Source organism: Oncorhynchus mykiss, chromosome 17, assembly GCF_013265735.2.
Source record: "Oncorhynchus mykiss isolate Arlee chromosome 17, USDA_OmykA_1.1, whole genome shotgun sequence".
Taxonomy (NCBI): domain Eukaryota; kingdom Metazoa; phylum Chordata; class Actinopteri; order Salmoniformes; family Salmonidae; genus Oncorhynchus; species Oncorhynchus mykiss.
Window position 1 is genome coordinate 45,015,414 of NC_048581.1, and position 23,307 is coordinate 45,038,720.

The following is a 23,307-nucleotide window of genomic DNA, read 5'->3' on the forward strand; positions in this document are numbered from 1 at the left end:
TGAGTCACGGCTATGCGAAAAAACAGAGGGAGAACTGACAGCTCTTTCTGGGTGGGGCACTGAGGTTAGCCATCTGGTTGTGGTTTGTTTATGTATGTAGCCTTTGGTCTCTGCCATGTTGCGAGCCAGACGAGCCAGGCTTGGAGCATGTGCATGCGTTTATATATGTGCGTGTGAGTATAAGTGTGTGCACATGCGTGTGTGTGTGTGTGTGTCTGTGTAAAAGTATGTGTGTGCTCAGAGCCTCTCACTTATTGGCAGAGAAACCAATACAACTTAGCAAGAACAGCGTTTGGGAATAGCTCAGACTTTCCACGCTTACGTTATTACACAGAAATATGTTTGCACTCTCTACCTCTTTCTCTTGCACTTCTCAACAGTAACGTTTGTACCGCCCTTTTTGTCCCACGGAGATGGAGGGCTGAAAGAACATGACAGTGAGTAAGTGGGGGGGGGGAAGATAAGCAGAGAAGGGCAACCCTTGGTGTTTCTGTGTGAACATTACTAGTCCCCGTGCACTCCTCCGTCTTGTGATCTTGTGCTGACTGACCGATTACCACAAGGACTTTAGTGAACGATAACACGGAGGACTTTAAATGAGCCATCGCCATGGATACGGAGTGAGTGACCGCCATGCCGACTCTTGTAGAATTCTTTTTTGGGTCTAATGTTTTCCACGTGCTGCTGCCGGGATGGGGTAGTATCGTCACAATGGGTTCACAGTACACAGAGCAAGAGCAATGTTGGAGAAGGAGAGAGGCGGAAGAGAGTGAAGGGGAATGCGGTCTAATCGAATCATATTCAATTTATATTTTGTCTTTACACTTCAGTGACAAATTGCCTCACTAAGCAGCCCGTTTTACTTTTTTTTTTCTCCCAATCCCTCCTTCCTTCACATTGGGGTCTGTCTACCTTTCTCAAACATCATTGCTCTCCTCATTCCACCACAACGAAACACTGTTTCCGTTCATTCCTTCACCCCTTACTTACTTTCTCTTTTTCCGCCCTCCCCTTATTCCCTTACTTCTCACTCCGCGACCTTTCCCCCCCATTCTCTCATTTAAGGCTCTAGTCTTCATAAGCCTTTATTGCCGTGGTACATTTACCAGCGGTTGTTCCAAAACCAATGTCAATTGTCATAGAACTGCATGCTGTTTTTGCAGTCTTAAGAAAATATACTGGTAGTACGTAATATGCTGAAAATCTTAGTGAGTTGTATTTATGTCTTTCCCGGTATTACATAACTCTCTTGCTCTCTCTAAATATCTCTCTCGCTTTCAGTAGAAGTGCATTTTTTTTTTGCATTCTAAGATGAGGAGCTAACTGAATTGGGAACGATAAAGTTTTTCTCAAAATCAAAATATCTCCTTCCCTCTCCCATTAACATCTCTCTCTCTCTCCACACTTCTGTTCTGCAGGCCCAGATTCAGCTGGACTGTGGTGAGGACAACATCTGTGTCCCTGACCTCAAACTGGCTGTTTATGGGTGAGCTGAAGTCCCCTCTCCATTACCTTAAACCAAGGCATTACTCCGGAATAGTCTACCTTGGTATTCTCCCTCTTGACCTATCGATAGGTGAAAGGCCTCAGTAGGTCTTCAGCCTATTGCTTTCACCAGTCATGTCCTCTCAAAGCAGTGGCAACCAAGAAAGAAGAGTAGGAAAGAAACAATTGGATACAGACTGTCGAGAGGTCTGTAGTTGGGCTTTTGTGTTAAAAGGTTGCTTTTTAATTTTTTTTACTGGTGATGGCCTCCTTCTGATGGTCAGTCTGAGGGGACGGAGGGAGCAGCGTTGAGGCTGCCTCTTACATGTCTCACCGTCCCTCCTCTCTCCCTCCCTCCGCTGAGAAAAGGGGACACAGTCTTCCAGCTGATGGCGAAACTTACGTCGTCCTGCATTATTTCTGCCTCATGCAACAATTAATGTTGTTTCTCCCATGACCAGAGAAAGTGAAATATTCCTCGATATTAAAAAAGCCACAAATAATAGCTTATCGAAACACTTTGATTTACTCATTCATTGCTGCTGCAGCGGTGGTTGTAGCGTGAGTGGAAGTAGGGAAAATATGCATTTTGTGACTTATAAAACCGTTGAACAAAGTATTGACAGTGCTGAATAACTTAAACATGAACAAACTCATAAAAACAGCAATTCTTTGCGGGATTCGTTGGGTCTCTCTCTAGTCACGGTTTTAAAAGTTTTTAAATCTCACATTATCAACTTTGCTGTGCATTCGAGGCTTCTTTTTACAGTCTATGGTGCGAGGAATCTGAGCAGACAGTGATCTGAGCCATCTGATTGGCCAGCAACAGGCCTGTAGGTGCGCTTGATTTGCTCTCTGGGACTGCCGGGTAGGCGGAGTTCTACCTTCAAACACATGAAATGGTTCATAATGGGAACACTTTGCCTTCCCGGCGCTGGAGTAGCTGAATCAAGTGCACCTAACGCCAACAGCAAAAAAAAAAAATATATATATAATAATAGGAATGCAAGTGTTTATCGTTGGGGGATTTACAGAAATGTTTGGTGATAGACTAGGAATGGCTTGGAGATAGACCAGTCGTGATCGTGATCGACTCTTTGGTGGCCACTGATATACATGTATGTTTATTTGTCCTTGATTTAAGAAATTCACTTTTATTCCAAGGAGAGTAACTCATATCCTCACGACTCTTTACTTGCTCATGGTTATTAATGGTTAATCATTGTTGTTTGAGTGTGGACAACAGCAGAGTATGTTGCACTATAGGCTGAATGGAACAACTGGGGCCATTCACAAACTAGTAGCTCTAGCTCTTTTCTTGCACTGTCTTGAGTAGTGTATTGCAGGACTTTGCCATGTGATTTCTATTAGCGGCAGAGTACAATCAAGTTAAGAGTTTCCCATGGAAAATTGGGGAATGTGTGTTTTCTGTTTCCACGAGACCAAGTCAGTCAAAAAAGCTGATGATTCAGTACTTTCTCTATGCCGCTTCGACGACCTATCACCAGTGGAATGTAATACACAGCTTGTTTTTTAGGACTTCCCGAGAATTCTCATGCGTGAGGTTGTTTTGTGTTCACAACCTTGAGGCCTATCTTAGAGATAAATGCCCTTTATTATCTGGGTTGAATTAAACAGTAGATTTGGAAAGTATTCAGACCCCTTGACTTTTTCCAAATTGTGTTACGTTACAGCCTTATTCTAAAATTCATGAAATTGTTTTCCCCCCTGACCAATCTACACACAATACCCCATAATGACAAAGCAAAAACAGTTTTTGTTTTTTTGCAAATGTATAAAATATAACAAAACTGAAATATCACATTTACATAAGTATTCAGACCCTTTACTCAGTACTTTGTTGAAGCACCTTTGACAGCGATTACAGCCTTGAGTCTTCTTGGGTATGACGCTACAAGCTTGGCACACCTGTATTTGGAGAGTTTCTCCCTTTCTTTTCTGCAGATCTACTCAAGCTCTGTTAGTTTGGATAGGGACAGCTATTTTCAGGTCTCTCCAGAGATGTTCAAGTCCGGGCTCTGGCTGAGCCACTCAAGACATTCAGAGACTTGTCCTGAAGCCACTCCTGTGTTGTCTTGGCTGTGTGCTCAGGGTTGTTGTCCTGTTGGAAGTTGAACCTTCACCCCGCTCCGGAGCAGGTTTTCATCAAGGATCTTTCTTGTCATTGCTCCATTCATCTTTCCCTCGATCCTGACTAGTCTCCCAGTCCCTGCCGCTGAAAAACATCCCCACATCAGGATGCTGCCACCACCATGATTCACCGTAGGGATGGTGCCAGGTTTCTCCCAGACATCACGCTTAGCATTCAGGCCAAATCTAGTTCAATCTTAGTTTCATCAGACCAGAGAATATTTTTTATCATGATCTGAGAGTCCTTTAGGTGCCTTCAGGCACACTCCAAGCTGGCTGTCAAGTGCCTTTCACTGAGGAATGGCTTCCGTCTGGCCACTCTACCGTAAATGCCTGATTGGTGGAGTGCTGCAGAGATCGTTGTCCTTATGGAAGGTTCTTCCATCTCCACAGATGAACTCTGGAGCTCTGTCAGAGTGACCATCGTGTTCTAGGAAGTATTTTTTATCAATTATATTTGTATTTTTGAGTTTAACCATAATATTTGTTGTAATATTTGTTCTGTCTTATCTAGTGGATTAAACTGAAATTGCAACCAACTTTCTATGGTTTTAAAAATAGCAATATTTTGGAGATAATTTCATTTTCAAATAACCAAAAGTGAGAGGTTGTAATCTGAATAAAGGGGAAAGGCCATTCTTGAACATGGGGTGAGACATTCTTACTAATCTGCTTGAGAACCAGTTCGGATTTAAGTTTGACTTTTGTAAGGCTGAAGCCTTTAGGGAGGCTTTAATAGTTCATAATTTCTGCCCTCCGAATTCATATTCATTATATAAATAGGCCTGTTTAATTTTGTCTGGCTTGCCATTCCAAATGAAATTGAATACTTTTTGCTCGTATATTATTTGCTCGTATAAAAAACAATTATAAATTGATTATATTTCATGTAAATGTTTGTCTGTATCTGAAGATATCTTAAAAGCTTTGAATCAAATACAATTTGTCTTACAGTACAACTCCCTCTCCCCCCACCACCTTAAACCTTTCCTCCTCTCTCATAGTCTGCAGTGATAGAGTAGCGATGTTATCACCTCCTCTGCTTTTCGTTCAACTTTTTTTTTACATAGATCCCTGTCCTCACAAGGAACAAATTTGCCTCAGGGACCCCATAAGGTCTGCCATTATGGATTTTCCGCCAATTAGAATTTTATGAAAAACAGTGCAAGAACATTCATATCGACCTTACGGTAGTGCTATAACTGGCATGTGTTTTTATCTATTGATTTGTTTGGCTCAGAGTGATGAAATTTGGCACACACGCTCAGGGAAATGAGTCTAGCTAACCCACACGATATCTCAGACACCACTCAGACACCACATTTTAGTGAAACTTAGGCGAATGATGCGTATTTCCATAAATATCTGGCATTTAAAAAATGACACGGATTGACCTAAGGGGGGCGCTATAGTACTCATTTGTCACATGCAATATCACAGACACCACTGGCCCAATTTTGACGAAACTTCGGTGAATGATGCGTCTTGTCATAAAGATTTGTAATTTACATGAATTGCACTGATTGGCCCAAGGGCGGCACTGCATCATTCGTGGGGGATGACATGTTTATTGTGGCTTTGTTTTACGTTGTTGTATTTTCTTTTGATTTCCTTAGCGATAGGACGGAGGTGTATCTTGGTGACGATAACTCCCTGACCCTGACTTTCAATGCCAGGAACGAGGGAGAGGGCGGGGCCTACGAGGCAGAGCTTTACATGGTGCTTCCCCCTGACGCTGACTACAGTGGTATAGCCCGCAACAATGCGGTGAGGGAGCAACCATCTGTCTTGTCCCTCTTAGGGGAAATGCTAACTCAAAACGATGCTACGGCTAATATTTCTAATAAAAATGACAATGCTAAGATAATAAATGTCCACATGACAATGACCATAATTCAAGTAATATCAATGCAGTAATGTTGATTCTAACGATGGCCTGATGACTAAAACGATGGAAATGACTTAAATGGTTAGAAAGAATTTGCAAATACTGTGAAGTCAAGTCTATGTCTCTTTCTCCATGTTTGTGCTTGGATGTCATAAGCAGAGTCTGACTCAGCTAACCTGTAGCTACGAGGCAGAGAATCAGACCCGCTCTCTGGTCTGTGACCTGGGCAACCCTATGAAGTCTGGCACAAGTGTAAGTGGACAATCATGAACTAACTTTTTCTTAAATTCAAAGTCAAATGGAGCTTTATTGTTTTGAAGGGAACTTCCAATGTTGCTGAAGCAATATGGTACTTCTGTCCTTCTGATTGTGGGTTTCTGTATGTCTGTACAATTATCTGTCTTTCCGAATTATGTTGTGTGACCCAGTGTGTGTGTGTTTATGACGGACTGTCTTTCTGACAGATCTGAGGTCAGTGTATCTCTAGTGTCTTTGTGGTTGATTGTGTGTCTTTTGTGTGGATCTTCACAGTTGTGGGCAGGCCTCCGCTTCACTGTGCCCCGACTGAAGGACACTTATAATACGGTGCAGTTTGAGCTCCAGATACGCAGGTAAGTCACATTTGTACCTTCAGCACAGAAATACTTCCACACTTACTCCCGTGTCCTGACTTGAGCTAAGCTTAGGGTTAGTGCATAGTTAGTTCAAATGTTGTCGACAGTTAAGTGAATGTCCAATGAACAATCTTTTTGGCACAATCTAAATGAATTCTCTGTTCTCTCTCCACTCAGTAAAAATGAGAATAGCTCCCAGAGCGATGTTGAGCTCTATAATCTTGAGGTGGCTGTGGTAGCTGATGTTGTCCTACAGGGGTGAGTCAGCATGGATGGATGGATGGACGGATGGATGGATGGACGAACAAACAAATGAATTAGTGGTCTCCATCACTATACTAATAACACATTCCCTGTTTAGCTACACTCAAAGTGACTGGGTACCAATATATTGGACGTCAACAGCCCCAATTCCATTGGAAATAATGTTTCATTACCATGTTCTGTTGGGTATGTCTACTGCATCTTTCTACTATTTTGTCCTTTGTCCTACGATGTTACTCTCTCTCTCTCCTTTTCTCGATTGAAGCGTTTCTCGTCCGGACAAGCTCCTCTTCCCTCCCCCAAACTGGAGGATGAGCCACAGCCTCCAAGAGGGGCAGGACATTGGGTCTGAGATCCAGCATGTCTACGAGGTACTCAACGTGTGCCGCTAGAGTCCATTTTGTTTTATTTTGTTAAGTGGGGTCAAGTGGAGTTGTAGGGTTAGGTGGTTGAACAAATGCTTATCTCAGCTTCCTGGTACAGTATGCTGACATGGGTTCTCTCTCTTTCTCTCTCTCTCTCGCGCTCTCTCTCTGTTAGTTGGTGAACAACGGGCCCAGTATGATCAGTCAGTCGGTGCTGGAGCTGCGATGCCCTCTGAGAGCTCAAGGTCACGAACTTCTGTACCCTGTGGAGATCATCACTCAGGGACCACTCAACTGCAGCTCCAACCACACCCTCAATGCACTGAAACTCAAGGTGAGGAACAAACTTGCACGCACACATGTACACATGCATAGATGCATGCAGGCAGGCACACACACGCACACACTTGCTCATAATGGATGCACACGCTTGCTCATAATATACATCCACAGACACTCATCCCAGATACTGTATACATTCACACCCAACCCGAATACATTGTCATTTATTTTGTGTGGCGTCACATAACGATTTGCAGTATTTACACCAAGGATATGCAATAGTCCAATATTACCCAAGTGTATGAGTCACAATGACCATATGAGAGTTTTGTGTTATGTGTCTATGAGTGGAACGGTACATGTGTAGTATTCTGTGTGTGTTGCCAGCTCCAGCCTCCTTCAACAGAACAGCCTCCCTCCTCACAGACGGTCAGCCCTGAACACCACATCCAGAGGAGAGAGGTCTACAGGGATCCTCTGGCCAAACAAAGCAACTTGGTGAGACAGCCGTGTGTGTGTGTGTGTGTGTGTGTGTGTGTGTGTGTGTGTGTGTGTTTGTTTGTGTGTGTTGTGTGTGTGTGTGTGTGTCGTGACCCGTTAGTGGTACTTTTAATAGGTAAAAAGGGTTCGCAGGTCAACTTGGTTTCTACAGTCACCTCTCATGTTTGGAGTAGCTTTTAGAGGGAGAAGCTTCACCTCATGTTTGGAGTAGCTTTTAGAGGGGGAAGGGAGGCTAAGTGGAGTTAGTGGGATGTTGTTGGCTTGTACTGTGAGAGTGAATACATGTATGGCTGAAAGGAAACCACCAGCCCAAACCCATAAATTACCAAACTCATTGTAGCTACAAATTCTTCAAATGGAAACATGACCATGCACGCACTCACACAGTCATCCACTGACAGTACTGACCACACTCTCAGTCCCTACAGCATTTTAAAAACTCCAGCCAGTAGTGCCTCTCGAGAGCTGTTCATCTGATCCCCATATGAAGATTCCTGGAGATGTTTTCTCTCCTTCAACAGCCCCAATCTTCTCTCTTTTTACCTTTTCTTTTCTCTCATTTCTTCATTATTTATTTAACTATCATATGTCCTTATTTTCTCTCCCTTTTCTTCTCTCCCCATCCCCTCACTCATCTTGTTTAGGGACTCGACATGCTTAACCCCATGTGGAGTCAACAGTGACACACGGCCGCTGAGGTCTGTTGACTCTAAAAACAGTAAAACAGCAGATACCGGCTGTTAAATGAAGTCACTTGGCACATAGTCCGGGAGCACAGAGATTAGAGAGTTAAGGGGTAATAATGAGTATCTTATGTGAGGCCTGTAGTTCACTAGCTTGTTAAATAGACTGGCCTCGAACGCTGCTGGTGCAGCAGTCATGTGTATTGGCCTGCCGAACCTCTTCTCTCTTGAAGTCATTGTCTGTTCTTTTTACTTTGTTTGTTGTTTTTCATTGTAATTGAGTCTCTTTTTGAGTCTAGGCTTTCGTTTCATGTCCTAACGATAGCCTTATGAGCTGAATTACCACAGACAAAGCACTAAGAACCATCAGTGGCTTCGCTAATACCACAAAAGACAAACTGAAAGAAATGTATTCTCTCTTAAAAGGGATATGAGGATATCTATCATAATAAGATCTGCTCGTAATTATGAGTTATATAGCGTCGTTGTATGTGAAATAAACTTCTCAAAACAAAACCTCTCAAAACAGCTGTCAAATCAAAACGGCTCTCTTTTGTTTTTTTCCCTTTATGCTCTAAGACCCAATTATTATTCAGTTATGCAAACATTATTCATTCCCTCTCTCCCTGTCATTCAGTATTCTTTCACCTCAAAAAAAATGAATGACCACAAAATGTTTTACAGCAAAATTAACATGGCTCCCCACTTTTCACAAAGGGCACAAAACTACAACCTAGTATCATTCCCTTTCATTAAAAGCAAAGGGATTAGCTCTTTATGGAGAACTTGAAGATACGCTAAGTGTAGTTGCTCATTGTTTACATAAAATGTTGGCTTGAATGATGCCCCAAAGGCAAAAGTTCACAATAGCCTCTTACTGCTCATAGTCACAGATTGTTAGCTATAACTGTGTGTGAGACTGATTGGAATGTCATGCATTGGTGGTCTGTGTTGATGACTGTTTTCCTTCCTCCATAGTCATGCTCTACGGTGGAGTGCTGGAGGCTGCACTGCCATGTGGGGTTACTGGAGAGAGGAAACAGTGTCATTCTGACCGTCCGCTCACGAATCTGGGCTGAGACCTTCATCGAGGTGAGAGAGCGTGACTGTAGTTTGTACTACTGTCATATACCATGCAGTACTGTTTATATGAAATAATCATTTGGATAGCACATGTATATTGTGTTATGTACAGTCGTGGCCAAAAGTTTTGAGAATTACACAAATATTAATTTCCACAATGTTTGCTGCTTTAGTGTCTTTAGATATTTTTGTCAGATGTTACTATGGAATACTGAAGTATAATTACAAGGATTTCATAAGTGTCAAAGGCTTTTATTGACAATTACATGAAGTTGATGCAAAGGGTCAATATTTGCAGTGTTGACCCTTCTTTTTGAAGACATCTGCAATCCGCCCTGGCATGCTGTCAATTAACTTCTTGGCCACATCCTGACTGATGACAGCCCATTCTTGCATAATCAATGCATGGAGTTTGTCAGAATTTGAGGATTGACCACAAATTCTCAATGGGATTAAGGCCTGGGGAGGTTCCTGGCCATGGACTCAAAATATATGTTTTGTTCCCCGAGCCACTTAGTTATGACTTTTGCCTTATGGCAAGGTGCTACATCATGCTGGAAAAGGCATTGTTCTTCACCAAACTGCTCCTGGATGGTTGGGAGAAGTTGCTCTCGGAGGATGTGTTGGTACCATTCCTAATTCATTGTGAGTGAGCCCACTCCCTTGACTGAGAAGCAACCCCACACATGAATGGTCTCAGGATGCTTTACTGTCGGCATGACACAGGACTGATGGTAGTGCTCACCTTGTCTTCTCTGGACAAGCTTTTTTCCAGATGCCCCAAACAATCGGAAATAGGATTCATCAGAGAAAATGACTTTACCCCAGTCCTCAGCAGTCCAATCCCTGTACCTTTTGCAGAATATCAGTCTGTCCCTAATGTTTTTCCTGGAGAGAAGTGGCTTCTTTGCTGCCCTTCTTGACACCAGGCCATCTTCCAAAAGTCTTCGCCTCACTGTGCGTGCAGATGCACTCACACTTGCCTGCTGCCATTCCTGAGCAAGCTCTGTACTGGTGGTGCCCCGATCCCGCAGCTGAATCAACTTTAGGAGATGGTCCTGGCACTTGCTGGACTTTCTTGGGCACCCTGAAGCCTTCTTCACAACAATTGAACCGCTCTCCTTGAAGTTCTTGATGATCCGATAAATGGTTGATTTAGGTGCAATCTTACTGGCAGCAATACCCTTGCCTGTGAAGCCCTTTTTGTGCATAGCAATGATGACGGCACGTGTTTCCTTGCAGGTAACCATGGCTGACAGAGGAAGAACAATAATTCTAATCACCACCCTCCTTTTGAAGCTTCCAGTCTGTTATTTGAACTCAGTCAGCATGACAGAGTGATCTTCAGCCTTGTCTTCGTCAACACTCACACCTGTGTTAACGAGAGAATCACTGACATGATGTCAGCTGGTCCTTTTGTGGCAGGGCTGAAATGCAGTGGAAATGTTTTTGGGGGATTCAGTTCATTTGCATGGCAAAGAGGGACATTGCAATTCATCTGATCACTCTTCATAACATTCTGGAGTGTATGCAAATTGCCATCATACAAACTGAGGCAGCAGAAAAATTTATATTTGTGTCATTCTCAAAACTTTTGGCCACGACTGTAGATCAAATGTAATTTAACTTGGTACAAACAATCCTAATGTAGTATTAGTACTATAATACTACTGCTATTATTGGTAGTTCAAATGAAGAATGAAACTTCTTCAGAAAGTATTCATACTTTCAGGGCAGCAGGGTAGGCTAGTGGTTAGAGCATTGGACTAGTAACTGTAAAGGTTGCAAGTTCAAATCCCCGAGCTGACAAGGTACAAATCTGTCATTCTGCCCCTGAACAGGCAGTTAACCCACTGTTCCTAGGCTGTCATTGAAAATAAGAATTTGTTCTTAACTGACTTGCCTAGTTAAATGGAAAAAAATACTCCTTGACTTATTCCAAATTTTTCTTGTGTTAACAGCCTGAATTCAAAATGGATTAAATCGTTTAAAACATGTTTTTTTATCTCACCCATCTACACGCAGTACCCCATGATGATTTTTTGGTTGTTAAAAATCTATTCAAAATTAAATACAGAACTATTTCATTTACATAAGTGAAGGCAAGGCACTGTAGGTTCTGCTAGTCGGTGGTACAATGTTGCCCTCTCCTTGTAGTACATTTGTAAAGCATATAAAATTTTTTTAGAGTGTCCGTTTTTACAGTGAAAGGTGTTGGTTTTTTTTGTACACACTTTGGCAATATTTGGCTAAGTAGTTCAGATGATCTATTGTCTCATGATTTATTTTCTTTGAACAAATGCTACAGAGGGCATACAAGCAGTATGTGCTGGAGTGTTCTGCCCAGTACAGAGTCAAGAACATGCCCTATGCCATCGGTCCCAAACTCAAACCCAGTGGATCCACAAAGGCAAGTGCAATTTATTTATTAAACTGTTCATTTTTAGGTTTTTGATGGTTTAGGTCAGTCCTGTCTGTATGATTTGGGATATCGTTTGAAGAAGTGCACACAAAACATTTTTTTTTTTAAACGTTCCAAGTGACCTCTGACTCCACCACGGTAACAACATATCATTGCGTTGCAGGTCCTGACTCCAGTGATGTGGAACAAGCCGGAGAGCCAGTACATTGTACCCTTGTGGATTATCATTCTGGCCATACTGGCTGGACTGCTGCTGCTCGCCCTGCTCATATATGTACTATACAAGGTAAGTGTAGCGTAAAGGAAACCCAACGGGCAAAATCACATGCATGTTACATCATAGGGTTGGCAGGGTAGCCTAGTGGTTAGAGCGTTGGACTAGTAACTGGAAGGTTGCAAGTTCAAACTGACAAGGTACAAATCTGTCATTCTGCCCCTGAACAGGCAGTTAACCCACTGTTCCTAGGCCGTCATTGAAAATAAGAATTTGTTCTTAACTGACTTGCCTAGTTAAATTAAGGTGTAATGTTCTGTTTTTATGGTTGGGAATACATTATATAACCAGATAAAGATGTTGTCATAGGATAGATGTCATACTATTTCAATCTGTTTCTGGTTGCTAAAAATACATATAGAAAATCCTTTTGCACCAGTATACAACCTGACCATGAAGTCCCATAAGAGGTCATCATGATATCATTGCAACCGGTTTTGCCAGCTAGGGAGAAGCATATCATTCTTAAAAAATATCTCAAAACTATCAAATAAGATCAAGATTAGAAGTGTTCAAAATGTACAGTCTTGAAAGCCTATGCTGTTAGCACATAACGATGAGATGCAAACTAACTGAACTGGTACTGTGACATCTATGAGGGCTATTCATGTAATTAGTGCCTTTGAAATTGTAATTAGTCTCCTTTCTCTTTCCATCCTTCCAGATGGGCTTCTTCAAAAGATCCAATCCCTATGGTACAGCCATGGAGAAAGCTCAACTCAAACCCCAGGCTTCTTCTGAGGCCTAAATGGTGGACCATCCCATCCCAGACGTCAGTTCGAAAACTGGAACTTGTACCTCCAAATGAACTACAGAATACTCATGCATGAAGGGCAGTCTTCAACTAATATCAGTAGGATGAGTACTACTTGGACCTCACTGGTATTCAGCCTGGTACTACACACTGAAATGCTCAAGCAGGCAAACACATGAGATGTCTGGCTCAAACTACAACAGAGCTATCCTGGCACGGTTGAATGGACAATAATGTCTTTAAAATCCTGCTTTTTGCTTTGGGAAAATCTCACAACAAAGTAACAACACTGGATGGGGCAATGGAGCATTCATTCAATTGTTTTATTTACCAAATACATCTTTACCTAAATCAAATCAAAGTTTATTGGTCATGTACACAGTTTGGCAGATGTTATAGTGGGTGCAGCGAAATGCTTGTGTGACTAGCTCCTAACAGTGCAGCAAAAATTTCAAACAAGTACAATTAGTTTTCTTTTATTAACTTGAAACATGAAATCACAAATGGCAGAATGAATCCAGTTGATAATCCAAATAACACTATGGATCAGTAATCCAAATGGAATCTATGCGTATACACACAAATATATACTTAAGAACAATGGAGGAAAAATAACACAATTGTCATACTTGAGTAAAAGTAAAGGTACTGTACCAAAACAGAAAATGACTCTAGTAAAAGTGAAAGTCACCCAATTAAACACTATTTGAGTAAACGTCTAAAATATTTGGTTTCACACTCCTAAGCAAACCAGACGCCACGATTTTCTAGTTTATTTTATTTAAGGATAGGCAGGGGCACACTCCAACACTTAGACAATAATTTACAAACAAAGCATTTTTTTTGTTGTGAGTCGGCCAGATCAGAGGCAGTATGGATGACCAGGGATTTTCTCTTGATAAGTGTGTGAATTGGACCATTTTCCTGTCCTGCTAAGCATTTGAAATGTAACAAGTACTATTGGGTGTCAGGAAAAATGTATGGCCTAAAAATACATTATTTTCTTTCGGAATGTAGTGGAGTAAAGGTAAAAGTAGTCAAAAATGTAAATAGTAAAGTAAAGTACAGATACCCCAAAAAACGACTTAAGCAATCATTTAAAGTATTTTTTACTTAAGTACTTTACTTTTTGATGTTGTTGAGAAAATGAAAATGGCCTTGTTGCTGATATATATATATATATATATATTACATTTGTCATGCACTTCCTGATGCATTATGTTACTGTGCAACTTGACCACATTTGTAAATACACTGCTAGAGCGTTTTTAGATACTTATTACAGTTGAATGATAGATATAACCTCACATCCACTAACCACTATTTATAACCCATTTTTTTGTGCATTCAACAAAAGGAACTTGGTCATACTTAAGGAAATGTTTTGTTAGGTTTTTTGGGTGGGGGGGGTGTAAGTTTCAAAGTTGTACACTTATAATTTTATGAAGACTATGTAAAATGCAGTGGAAATATGTTTTTTTGTAAAACTATTCTCTCCCATATTGGGAGTTGTCATATATTTTTCATAAGTTGACTCAAAATAAATGTACCATTTCATATAACCTTATCCAAGTACTTTTGAGAAGATTAATGCTAATATTTAATGTGCTTCCTTCTGAAAGCAAGAACACTGGTGTTATTGGGGGGGAGGCATGTGTTATTCACCATAATTAGTGTGCCTTTAATTGCATTGAGGGGGAGGCAAGAAGTGCATACTTTGGGTGAAGGGTGGTACCTGTGTTTCTATGGTATCTGTGTTCCGATTCTCTACCGTTCTCCCCGTCAAGGATTTAACAATGTTGGAAACTCCCTCCAGCCAATGCTTACAACAATCCAAGGCTTTTTTAAATAGGGACGCAAGTTAGCTATAGCACTACAACTAGCTATAGTGAGAGAAAAAAAACTTAACTCAGAATATATGGTGTGGCACCTTGCTTCAGCTCTCACGATCAGAGGGAACAAGAGAGGATAACAATTAACCACAGTAAAAGTACAGTGCCTTCTGAAAGTATTCAGACTTATTTCACATTTTGTTGTGTTACAGCCTGAATTCAAAATGCATTCAATCGATTTTTTTTCTCACCCATCTACACACTATACCCCATAATGACAAAGTAAAATGTATTAAATTAAATACAGAAATATGTCATTTACATACGTATTCACACCCCTTTGCTATAACGCTCCAAATTGAGCTCAGGTGCATCCAATTTCCTTTGATCGTCCTTGAGACGTCGCTACAAGTTGATTGGAGTCCACCTGAGGCTAATTCAATAGATTGGACATGATTTAGAAAGAAACACACTGGTCTATTTAAGGTCCCAGTTGACAGTGCATGTCAGAGTAGAAACTATACCATGAAGTCCAAGGAACTGTCCGTAGATCTCCAAGATATGGAAGATATGGAATATGGAAGTACCTTGACTCTGCCTACAGCTGGTCGTCTGACCAAACTGAGCAACAGGGCAAGAAGGACCTTGGTCAGGGAGGTGACCAGAGTTCCTACAATGAGATGGGAGAACCTGCCAGAAGGACAACAGTCTCTATAGCACTTCATCAATCTGGGCTTTATGGGAGTGGCCAGACGGAGGTCAATACTAGAAAAAGGCACTTGATAGACTAAAGGCACATGTCATCACCCGTCTAACACCATCCCTACCGTGAAGCATGGTGGAGGCAGCATTATGCTATGGGGATGTTTTCAGAGGCAGGAACTGTGAGACTGGTAAGGATAGAGGGAACAATGAATGGAACCAAATACAAGCAAATCCTTGATGAGATCCTGCATCAGACTGGGGCGAAGATTTACATTCCAGCAGGACAATTACCACAAGCATACAGCCAAAGCAACACTGGAATCGCTTCAGAACAAGAATGTGAAAGTCCTTGAGTAGCTTTGAATCCCATTGAAAATCTGTGGAAAGATTATTGTTCACCACCGTTCCCCATCTAACTTAACAGAGCGTGGGAAGGTCTGCAAGGTAGAAAATCCCCGAATCCACATGTGCAAAACTGATACACATACCAAAGATGACTCAAAGCTGTAATCGCCGCTAAAGGTGCTTATACAAAGTATTGACTCAGAGGTGTGAACACTCACATAAATGACATATTTCTGTACAAACTACCTTTGTTGGTAAATGTATTTAATCCTGAGGTGCTGTTGCACCCTCTATAACCACTGTGATTATTATTTGACCCTGCTGGTCTATGAACGTTTGAACATCTTGAACAATCTGGCCTTCATGACCATGTACTATAATCTCCACTGGCACCGCCAGAAGAAGACTGGCCACCCCTTCCTTTCTAGGTTTCTTCCTAGGTTCCTGCCTTTCTAGGGAGTTGTTCCTAGCCACCGTTCTTCTACACCTGCGTTGCTTGCTCTCTGGGGATTTAGGCCCGGTTTCCGTATAAGCACTTTGTGACAACTGCTGATGTAAAAAGGGCTTTATAAATTTGATTCAATTGAATCAAAATACCATGTCATGTCTGGTTTTCTGAAAATATTGGTGATCATTTCCAGTTGTACAGTCATTAAGAATCATACTTTTTTTTGTGTAAGTGTCTTTATTTTATTTGAAGGATTTCTTTCTCACTGATGAATGATAAGGGCCATGTGTTTCAAAAGCCGAATCGAAAGCGACGATTATTGCCGTTTCTAAACGTTAAAACACAGAGTCGGGATTGTAGTTCACATGAGCCAGTCACGGTGACGCGAACTGCTGAAAACTGTATGGAGAAGGCAGAATGCAGCCTAGAGTTTGAGACCTATGCAATAACGTGGCATGGTATGCCAAAGCTATATATAAAGCTAGTAGGCAAACAAGCCAGCAGTATAAACTACAGAGCCGGTCTTAATTTGCATAAAAAACAAATACAAGAAAGGCGCAGCAACAACGTGTCAATTAACAACATGTAGCAAAAACAAAACTGATCAATTAATTAAAATTGCTGCTTGACCTGGACTATTAGCATGTAGCGGCAATTATTGTCCGAAATGCTACACAAAACCAATGTTCTTGTTGAGTGAATTCCTTTTCTGTTTACTTATTCAATGTGATAACATGTACTCAAATTTTTATTGACGCATACTTTCTACGATTTCTCCTCACCATTTGGTGTGCGCTCACCTCTCTGAGTTCAAGAAGGACCCGAATTGAGGGAAGCACCCATAAACATGCCTGTTTTTATACTTGTCCATAGAGTTTGCTAGACGGCACACCTGCCACAAATTCGCTATCTCCCCCTCCATGCACCAGACTGGGCAAATCCAGTACACATTTTGCCTTTAATCTAAACATACATCTTCTGATATGGGGGCCCAGGCTTCAGCTCAATGAGATTCACAAGTTCCTCACATGGTACATGGTTGTGTGGTTGAATGGGAACTTTCCAAATAATTTTGCCATCTTACTACCCCAGAAGTCGGGGGTTCATTTCCTGCTTCACCTGTCCCACTTTCACTCCTTCTCTGTTTCTAATCTGTAAAAAAATAAGTGTTGAAAAAATATAGGTGTTTTACATAAGTCCATGTTCTATTGACTTAAGTCCATGTTAAGTCTACTCAACTGTCAAGTCCTGAAGACTGTCTGAATGGACTAAGGCAGTGTCTTGACAAGCAGGAGATCCAAATTCCAGAGATGAAGGCCCTCATGTTACCTCTGATATAATTTACATAGCCAGATCAGATCAGATCAGTCTCAATTACAACCTGAATCAGGTTGGTGAAATTTTACCTGGTCAAAGGTCAAAACAGTATTGTCACTAGTTACCACAACCACAAAGAGGAAGAGACATGCATTTGTTTATCTATTGATCCATCAATGATTTGGTTATTTATTAGATATGGTCAAACCAACCGTTGCAAATGCAACTCAAGTTGAGTTTGAAAAACAATCGGATGTGTTTTTCAAACTCAACTTGCAAAGGTATTATCATTTTGCCCTTACTCATAGTTACTTGTTTTAACCCAACATACGTTTACTGTAATATCTGCATTGGTTTTTAAAATGGCATGTAGACAAACAAATTGACACATCTTGAATTTATATTTTTATTTTCAAAATCCACAAGTAAAACGAAGCTTCAGACATGTTCACAGTTGGCTGATTTAAGATCAAACTTCAACCCAATCACTTTATTTGGCACCTAGGCACTTACTATAGTCATTTATTTAACTTAACTGGTCATTTGTACCCATTTCCATCTCTGTACAACTGCATGGTCTTCAAGCTATGGAAGATGGCAAAACATTTCATGCTGATAATAGATTGGACTTACATGGCGCTTTTCTTGACACCTAAAGCTCTTTCCATTGTAAGGGGAAACACACCACCCTAACTTCACTTACATACTCTTTATTTGTATTTCTTTTAATGCTCCATCCTCCCCCCTCTTCGGAGGAAAAAAGTCTTTTTTTTTTTTATAGATTTAAAAAAAAATAATAATAATTCCAAATTTTGTTACATACTGTATACAGTACATTCTTCATACACTTTACAATTATGGTACTTTTATACACAGTATTACATGATATGACTACTGTTTGATATACACATACAGTGAAAACAGGACAAATATAAGCACCCCACATGGGATCTTTAGTGACCACACAGTTGCGTCACCCGTTTAATCTTCAAATTTGTTGAAGAACATTCCATTGTTAGTTAGAACTTGTAAAAATGTTGTCAAAGTGTATGGTATAAATTACAGTGATCCGTCTTTGAACTTACAGCCTCGTTCATTTCAGCATCGTATTTCTTTGGCTTTTGTTTGTCTGTCTTTCCCCTGCTGCATTCATACGTCTTTGTGCACACAACTTATAAAGGAACACCACTGAATGGGAGACTTTTACTCTCCCAAAAAACCAACAAGTTTTTTTCCTGCCAAAGGCTGTGCATCTGTCTGTTGAAGGGGGAAAAAATTATATATTACCATTAAAATAAAAGCCTTGTAGAGAAACAAACAACGTTGCTCTGTCAAATCAAATAACTTCTCTGTGCTTGCAATGGAATTCCTTATACTAGCTAGCTAGCTCATTTAAGATGAGTAGCATAAGTTAGCTACTAGTAATCTACAAAATTAAAGTCAATCATTTCACAAATAGTTTCATCTTTACTCATTCATTTATACAATAATTAGACGCAAAACTCATAACGGAGGCACCTGTATAAACAGATTTATGGTAATGTGGCTGTATTGTCTTTCATGAGGTCACAAACAAGAAACAAAACCGACTGGGTCGTAGCTGGCTTCTCCACCGACTGTTTACACATTCTTCAAAACATGGATATTGTTCAGTTCTCAAGTTCTGAGATGTAGAATAAGTTCCTTTGTTCTACTGTGAAACTCTCTCCCTCTGTACCGCACGGCCAGGAGGAGAGAGTCTCCTCCAGGAATTTACAACCTGAGATGACAGAACCTGGGTGTAGGAGAGGGCAATAATGAATTGCAAAAAAAATACCACTGCGCCAACCTCTGACCTGCATTTACACAAGCACTCATCACCTGGTATTTACATGTGCTGTTTGTTTAGTAATTGAAGTGTGAAATCTCATGTGTGCAATAATGCATGTCCTAAATTCTCACATGTGCTAAACTTGTTTGTGAATGACATGCTCTAAACCAAAATGAGATGCGACATTCCTGCGTGCCTCTCTTTCTGCTTTGTGAAGAAAATGAACGGGGACTCCCTAAAAGCCCAAAGTGCACAGCCAGTTCGGTGACCTTTTACAGCATGTCACCAAACCGCAAACGTTTTTGGAATGTTTTTGTACCATTGGCTTCCCTATAAACAGGTACTGACAGGAGGCACGATGAGAACCCTGATCCAATGCCTCCCAAAAAACGGATTGTATTTAAAAAAAAAGTATTATATAAATAACTGATTGGAATAAAAAATAAATCTATTAGAATACCTGATAGGTGCATAAAAACATACTGGTTGTACAAAAACCTATTTACAAAACTTTTTTCAAAATGTTCCATGTGTGTGTGTGGGGAACCAGAGCTGGCAGAACTCACACTGCACCCACTTGTCAATGTCGTCCTCATCAAAGGATACTCCTCCTTCTTCCTCTGCAGATCCTCCCTCTTCCTGCGCAGTTCCTCCTGCCTCCTCTGCTTTGCCTCCTCCTTGTCCTACTTCTCCTGGTCCTGCTGGATGAGCATTTCATTGAAGTCGTCAGCAGTGATGACCCGAGCTGGCCGGGGAAGTCTGCGCCTCGCGGTAGGCATCTGGACATTTGCCAGCTTTGCTGAGATAATTCCTGCAGCCACCAGGGTTTTGGTTGTGGTGACCTGTTTGCAGGTGGGACAGCACACAGGGGATGGGTTTGCTGCTGCTGGAACTGTGGTGGTCTCTGCTATGGGGAGTGTGGTGGGGGTCGTGGTATTCACTGCGGTGGAGGCTGCTGTAGGAGCTGCCGGGGTCGCTGCTGTGAGGGCTTCGGTAGTCGTGGGCTATGAGTTAAGTGGTGGGGGCCTTCCTGAACCCACCCTTGATGTTTTCACTGCTCACCGCCTTGGGGTAGGCCTGGTGCAGCATGGCAGGGAAGTGTTTCTTGCAGATGACAACATCCCCTCGCACCGGGCCCAGGTGTGCCGCGTTAGTGGTGAAGATCGACTTCAGGGGGCCGAAGACACTGATGTCCAGTGTGCTGGTGTTCTCCTGAAAGCCATTTCTTAAAGATATCCATAAAAAGTGTCGTTTAAAGTTTGCCACAAGCCACCTGGGAGACACACCAAATATGTGGAAGAAGGTGCTCTGGTCAGATGAAACCAAAATTGAACTTTTTGGCAACAATGCAAGACGTTATGTTTGGCGTAAAAGCAACACAGCTGAACTCACCATCCCCACTGTCAAACATGGTTGTGGCAGCATCATGGTTTGGGCCTGCTTTTCTTCAGCAGGGACAGGGAAGATGGTTAAAATTGATGGGAAGATGGATGGAGCCAAATACAGGACCATTCTAGAAGAAAACCTGATGGAGTCTGCAAAAGACCTGAGACTGGGATGGAGGTTTGTCTTTCAACAGTGATCCAAAACATAAAGCAAAATCTACAATGGAATGGTTCAAAAATAAACATATCCAGGTGTTAGAATGGCCAAGTCAAAGTCCAGACCTGAATCCAATCGAGAATCTGTGGAAAGAACTGAAAACTGCTGTTCACAAATGCTCTCCATCCAACCTCACTGAGCTCAAGCTGTTTTGCAAGGAGGAATGGGAAAAAATGTCAGTCTCTCGATGTGCAAAACTGATAGAGACATACCCCAAGCGACTTACAGCTGTAATCGCAGCAAAAGGTGGCGCTACAAAGTATTAACTTAAGGGGGCTGAATAATTTTGCACGCCCAATTTTTCAGTTTTTGAATTGTTAAAAAAGTTGGAAATATCCAATAAATGTTGTTCCACTTCATGATTGTGTTCCACTTGTTGTTGATTCTTCACAAAAAAATACAGTTTTATATCTTTATGTTTGAAGCCTGAAATGTGGCAAAAGGTCGCAAAGTTCAAGGGGGCCGAATACTTTCGCAAGGCACTGTACATATTTTTTTCAAGAAAATGTACTGAAACCAAGATACCTTTAGTTTTGGTGATCCTTTCAGCTCCAGCTCATTTTCAAGTCCTCTCGTGGTTATGGTCCTAACCCTGAAACGGGTAGCACCATAGAAAGAAGCTGGCTTGATGAAAACAATGTCCATGTCGTCTGTTCTCTTTGGTCGCAATGTCATTTGTTTTTAGATAAAAAGCTCGTTTTTGAATGGTAACTGTATTAAGGGTGGAGTTTGGGGCAGGGTGAGGAGTACTTGTAAAGGTGTGACTTTCACATCTACAGTAGCCGGGCTATAAAGAGTCTATTTTCCTGCTAATCTGGCTACAAGTGACTGAAAACCTGTTTTCAAATTGCCACCAGCTGTCCATCACTACTGTAAATAAAAACACAGCATCTTGTTTACGTTTTTCTATTGTAACCACCATGTCACAAATAATTTGTATCTACCTTTCCAATTACTTTTAGAGTTTGGGATTTACAAATGTGTGCTTTTCATGTATTTTTCGTTAAATTCAGTTCGGATTTAAGTGTAACATTTGAGTGACGCCTTAAGTGAGAGGTCTAATACTTTAATATTTAATAATATCTACCTTTCAAATTCATATCTAAGGGGCATTTTTCACGCCATTATTTGTTACATTGTTTTAGTTTGAACGAGCAGACTGGCACTAAGAACAGCGGGAACGTTTCCCTAGTCAGCGCCATTATTAGTGCAATGCCCCTTAAAGTGTTGGTCCCCCCTCCCCATGGGCTAGGTCCATCTTCTGCGGCACATCCTGTGCCCCCTGCCCTCGTGCCTTGAACCTCACGCCCACCACTATTTTAGTGGATACAGCTGGAGAAATGCAAGGCAATCCCATTGCGTGCCATTCGGGAGCCATGACCAATATGACCAATACAGTTGTAGGTTTACATACACTTACGTTGGAGTCATTAAAACTCGATTTTCAACCACTCCAAAAGTTTCTTGTTAACAAACTATAGTTTTGGCAAGTTGATTAGGACATCTACTTTGTGCATGACACAAGTCATTTTTCCAACAATTGTTTACAGACAGATTATTGTACTTCATCATTCACTCGATCACAATTCCAGTGGGTCGGAAGTTTACATACACTAACTTGACTGTGCCTTTAAACAGCTTGGAATATTCCAGAAAATTATGTCATGGCTTTAGAAGCTTCTGACAGGAAAAATGACATAATTTGTGTCAATTGGTGAACCTGTGGATGTATTTCAAGGCCTACCTTCAAACTCAGTGTCTCTTTGCTTGACATCATGGGAAAATCTAAAGAAATCAGCCAAGACCTCAGATAAAAAAAATTGTAGACCTCCACAAGTCTGGTTCATCCTTGGGAGCAATTTCCAAATGCCTGAAGGTACCACGTTCATCTGTACAAACAATAGTACGCAAGTATAAACACCATGGGACCACGCCATCACATCATTCTAAATTAATAATGGTAATAATAACAATCACTTTGTTTAAAAAATAACATAAATAAAATAAATAATATTTTGGAGATGATTTCGTTTTCAAATAACGTAAAATGAGCGAGGAAAAAGGCCACTCTTGGACATGGTGTGAGACATTTGTAAATAAAGCGAGTTTGTTTTTTAGAATTATTTATTTATATTTTTAGAGGGAGAGAAACCAAAAACCTACAGTCTTCTAATGGATCTCCCAGTTGAGGCCGACACACGTAATGAACCAGCATCTTTTGCACCACTAAGGCAGTGTACAACATGACTGGTTGGGAGTAGGCTACAGTACCACAGAGACACTGCAGCACCTTGGGACCCAAAAGCATAATCAGTGCTCTAACTCCCCCTTGCTTTGGCCTGGAGCAATAAAGTAGTGACACCGGGTACCGTACTAAACCACAAATGACCTCTTAAGTCCTGCAGCATAATTGCAAAACTTTTAGTGGAGCAACCACTGTATGTAATCGATTGAAACACAGACACAGAGCTGTTAGTGCTTA

General features: G+C 41.2%; 1 protein-coding gene across 1 annotated transcript in view; it reads left to right on the forward strand.

Moving 5' to 3' along the window:
• The window catches only part of LOC110493946 (integrin alpha-5), a 59,615-nt gene extending 45,936 nt beyond the window's left edge, over positions 1–13,679 (forward strand). The window contains exons 19-30 of the mRNA XM_021568566.2: positions 1,419–1,486; positions 5,253–5,403; positions 5,684–5,776; positions 6,056–6,135; positions 6,316–6,396; positions 6,668–6,773; positions 6,943–7,101; positions 7,437–7,547; positions 9,212–9,325; positions 11,625–11,726; positions 11,902–12,024; positions 12,677–13,679. Of these exons, the coding sequence (XP_021424241.2) occupies positions 1,419–1,486; positions 5,253–5,403; positions 5,684–5,776; positions 6,056–6,135; positions 6,316–6,396; positions 6,668–6,773; positions 6,943–7,101; positions 7,437–7,547; positions 9,212–9,325; positions 11,625–11,726; positions 11,902–12,024; positions 12,677–12,760 (1,272 nt within the window). The 3' untranslated portion in view covers positions 12,761–13,679. The remainder of the gene's footprint in view (positions 1–1,418; positions 1,487–5,252; positions 5,404–5,683; positions 5,777–6,055; positions 6,136–6,315; positions 6,397–6,667; positions 6,774–6,942; positions 7,102–7,436; positions 7,548–9,211; positions 9,326–11,624; positions 11,727–11,901; positions 12,025–12,676) is intronic.
• Positions 13,680–23,307: the final 9,628 nt, after the last annotated feature.